Source organism: Pteropus alecto, unplaced genomic scaffold, assembly GCF_000325575.1.
Source record: "Pteropus alecto unplaced genomic scaffold, ASM32557v1 scaffold105, whole genome shotgun sequence".
Lineage (NCBI taxonomy): Eukaryota > Metazoa > Chordata > Mammalia > Chiroptera > Pteropodidae > Pteropus > Pteropus alecto.
The window spans coordinates 7,636,234-7,639,732 of record NW_006436294.1 but is presented as its reverse complement, the minus strand read 5'-3'; the positions used below and the strand labels follow the sequence as shown (position 1 = coordinate 7,639,732).

Below are 3,499 nucleotides of genomic sequence, written 5' to 3'. Positions count from 1 at the left end.
TAACAGAGTTTAAGAGAATCTGTTCAAAAGCTTTGCTACACATTTTAGAAATGGATGTTGCAATTATTTTCTGTTAGGTTTCGCCCTCCCAGCCTCCTCCCCCGCCTGTCCAGGGGCGGCACTGCGGGCTGGGAAGCCGGGACCAGAGGAGGGAAGGAAGGAAGGAAGAAAGGCAGGAAGGAAGGAAAGAAGGAAGGAAGGAAGAGAAGAGAAAAGAGAAGAGGCAAAACGAGAAGAGAAGAGTAGAGAAGAGGGAAGGAAGGAAGGAGCAGAGGAAGCGCAGGCGGGCAGCGGGAGGAGAGGACAGCGCTCGTGCGGCAGCATCCGAAGGCCAGAGTGGGGACTCGTGCTGCCTCCGCCACTCCTCGGATGGTGACGGGGCCCCGCCGCGGCCGCAGCCCCCCCGCGCCCCGGCTCCGCAGGCCCGCAGCGCCGGAGCCACACAGGAATCATGCCCAGGTCCTTCCTGGTCAAGAAGGTCAAACTTGACACGTTCTCCTCGGCAGACCTGGAGAGCTCCTACGGGCGCGCCCGCAGCGACCTCGGCGTGCGACTGCACGAGAAAGGTGCGAGCTGGGCTGAGGCTGGGGGCGGCAAGGGGCCTTGGGCAATGCTGGAAGGGGCGGAGGGCCAGACTGGGGGTGGAGGGGGCAGGGGGCCCAGGAAATGGACCTGAGGAATCAGAGGAGCAGGCGGCGGCGGCTGGAACCGGACTGTGGAAGGAGATGGAGGTGGGGGTGGGGAGAGCGGAACGCAGACAGGCCAGAACCGGTCCAAGGCTGGGCAGGGAGTGTCAGTGCAGGAGAGAGGTTGGGGGACAGGGGTCAGAAACAGGAAGCACACACTGACCCACACCATAACCCATGCTGGGACAAACAGCTGCATGGACACCTGCTGACACGACAGGACCAAGCCATGCATGCACACCCACACCCAGAAACCTGGGCCTGCCTCAGTACCCTCTTCTCTTCTTTGGCGACACCTCCAGGACCGCTTGCTAGAGACAGCAGGGGAGAACTGTGAGCAGCAGGGAGGAGGCATGGGGTCCAGTGGGGGCTGCCCACCTGTCAGGGTGAAGATACCAACAGAGGCAGCGGCAGTATCTTCCCAGAGCCAGGGTCAGGAAGAAGAATGTGGGTAGGGGAGGTCCACAGTTCTGGAAGCAGGGGAGGTTCTTTGTGTAAGGGTGCCGAAGTTCAAGGACAGCTGTTAACACACAGGCAAATTGGCCACGAGTGCCAGCTACATGGGGTGGCAGAGCAAGTGTGACCTGTAGGAGCATGAGCCTGTGTGTGAGCTTGTGTGTGCCCATGTGACTGTGTGTGGCCATGTGACTGTGTGCGCTTGTGTGTGACCCTGTATGAGTGTGTGCCTGCCTGTGTGCCACTACATGGGACCATGTGACTCTGAGGCTGCTGTGTGCCCATGTGACTGGCAACCCTGGCTTTAAGTATGTCTGGGGTGACTGCCTGTGTGACCCCACACGAGTAGGTGGTGTGTGCCAGGATCAGGGTGCAGCCCACTCTGTGAAGGGAGTCCAGGGTTGATGATGGCTGGGTGTCGCCCTGAAGAAGCCAGAGCCTGCATCATGTGGGGTATGCAGTTGTGACTCTGAGGTTGTGAGATCCATCTTGTGCCTTGAGAACAGCTGCAGTTACCAGCAAGCATGATGCTGCCTGCCTGCAGCCTGTCCCTGTGAAGGTGGCCCCTGGTGTATGCCCTGGCTCTCTCCACAACACAGTGCCTTCCTGGTCACCTGTCCTGGGGTTGGGGAAGGCCCCCAGAGGAGTTAGGACCTGGGGGAAGACGGCAATGTGGACCAAGGTGGGATCCAAGGGTGTAGGAGGACTGAAGGGAGTGGAGGGAGAAGCGGAGTGGGTGGAGGGAGACAGGGCTGGAATCAGAAGGGGGTCAAGACCCGTGAGTAGGAGACCGGGGAGGTGAGAGGGTGGTGTAGTGAGGGCTCAAGGGGCTGTGGGAGGTACAAGTCTCCGGGGCTTGTTGGGGCTACCTAAAGGACCAGAGAGGGGCAGCATCAAGGCTGGGCGTGGGCTCCAGGGGCCAGGAAAAGAGCCAGTGGGAACCCCGAGAGGCAGTACTGACAGGGTCCGCGGGCGGGCGGTCCTGGCTTTGTGCGCTGCGGGTCTGCAGTGTGTTGCATAATCAGAGAAAACTGCTGAAGTGGGGAGAACCCGAGGGGGAGGGGGATGGAGAGGGAAACGTCGCCCCTCCCCCCTGACCTTGAGGCTCCGCGGAAGCGGGGCAGCGGCGCCCGAGGATGCGCCTCTCACCTCCCCCTACCCACCCCCCACCGCGAGGGTGGGGCGGGCGGGGGCGGAGCCCGGCCAGGATCGTTCTCATCTCTCCTCTCCTCTCTTCCCCTCCCTGCCCCGCGGTCCCTCGGCCCCTTCCCCTTTGTCTTTCTCCTTGTTCCCTCCTTTCTGGACCTCGGTGTCTCCCGCCATCCGCCTGTCTGTCCTCATCGGCCCTCAGGATACCTCAACGACTACGCAGGGCCCGCCTCCGTCTACGATGGCGACGCAGAGGCGGCCTTGCTTAAAGGGCCGTCCCCGGAGCCCATGTACGCTGCGGCCGTGCGGGGAGAGCTGGGCCCGGCGGCCGCGGGCTCGGCGCCACCGCCCACCCCGCGCCCGGAGCTGGCTACAGCCGCGGGCGGCTACATCAACGGCGACGCGGCCGTCAGCGAGGGCTACGCGGCTGACGCCTTCTTCATCACCGACGGGCGCTCGCGCCGTAAGGCCGCCAACTCCAACGCCGCTGCCGCCCCTTCCACGGCCTCGGCTGCGGCCCCCGACGGCGACGGCGGAGGCGGGGCCGGGACGGGAGCGCGCGGTGCGGGTTCGGGGGCTGGAGGCCGGGCCGGTGCGCGCACGGGGGCGGGCACCGAAACGCGCGCGGGGCCCGGGGTCGGCGGCGCAGGGGGCCGGCACGCGTGCGGCGAGTGCGGCAAAACGTACGCCACGTCGTCGAACCTGAGCCGCCACAAGCAGACGCACCGCAGCCTGGACAGTCAGCTGGCGCGGCGCTGCCCGACGTGCGGTAAGGTGTACGTGTCCATGCCGGCCATGGCCATGCACCTGCTCACGCACGACCTGCGCCACAAGTGCGGCGTGTGCGGCAAGGCCTTCTCCAGGCCCTGGCTGCTGCAAGGCCACATGCGCTCCCACACCGGCGAGAAGCCCTTCGGCTGCGCGCACTGCGGCAAGGCCTTCGCTGATCGCTCCAACCTGCGCGCGCACATGCAGACGCACTCGGCCTTCAAGCACTTCCAGTGCAAGCGCTGCAAGAAGAGCTTCGCGCTCAAGTCCTATCTCAACAAGCACTACGAGTCGGCCTGCTTCAAGGGCGGCGCCGGCGCCGGTGGCCCCGCGGCGCCGGTGCCCGCTGCGCCACCGCAGCTCAGCCCTGTGCAGGCCTAGGGCGGCGGTGCCTCCGTCAGCCGGGTCGGCTCTCAGCAATACGGGCCCCGGGAAGTCTC

At 64.9% G+C, this 3,499-nt stretch overlaps 1 protein-coding gene across 1 annotated transcript; it reads left to right on the top strand.

The window, feature by feature from the left end:
• The first annotated feature begins 336 nt into the window (after positions 1–336).
• SCRT1 (scratch family transcriptional repressor 1) lies at positions 337–3,498 on the top strand. Its single transcript, XM_006912985.1, has 2 exons — positions 337–566; positions 2,494–3,498. Exons 1-2 carry the CDS (start codon positions 452–454, stop codon positions 3,438–3,440), a joined length of 1,062 nt encoding a protein of 353 aa, XP_006913047.1. The 5' UTR covers positions 337–451; the 3' UTR covers positions 3,441–3,498.
• Position 3,499: the final 1 nt, after the last annotated feature.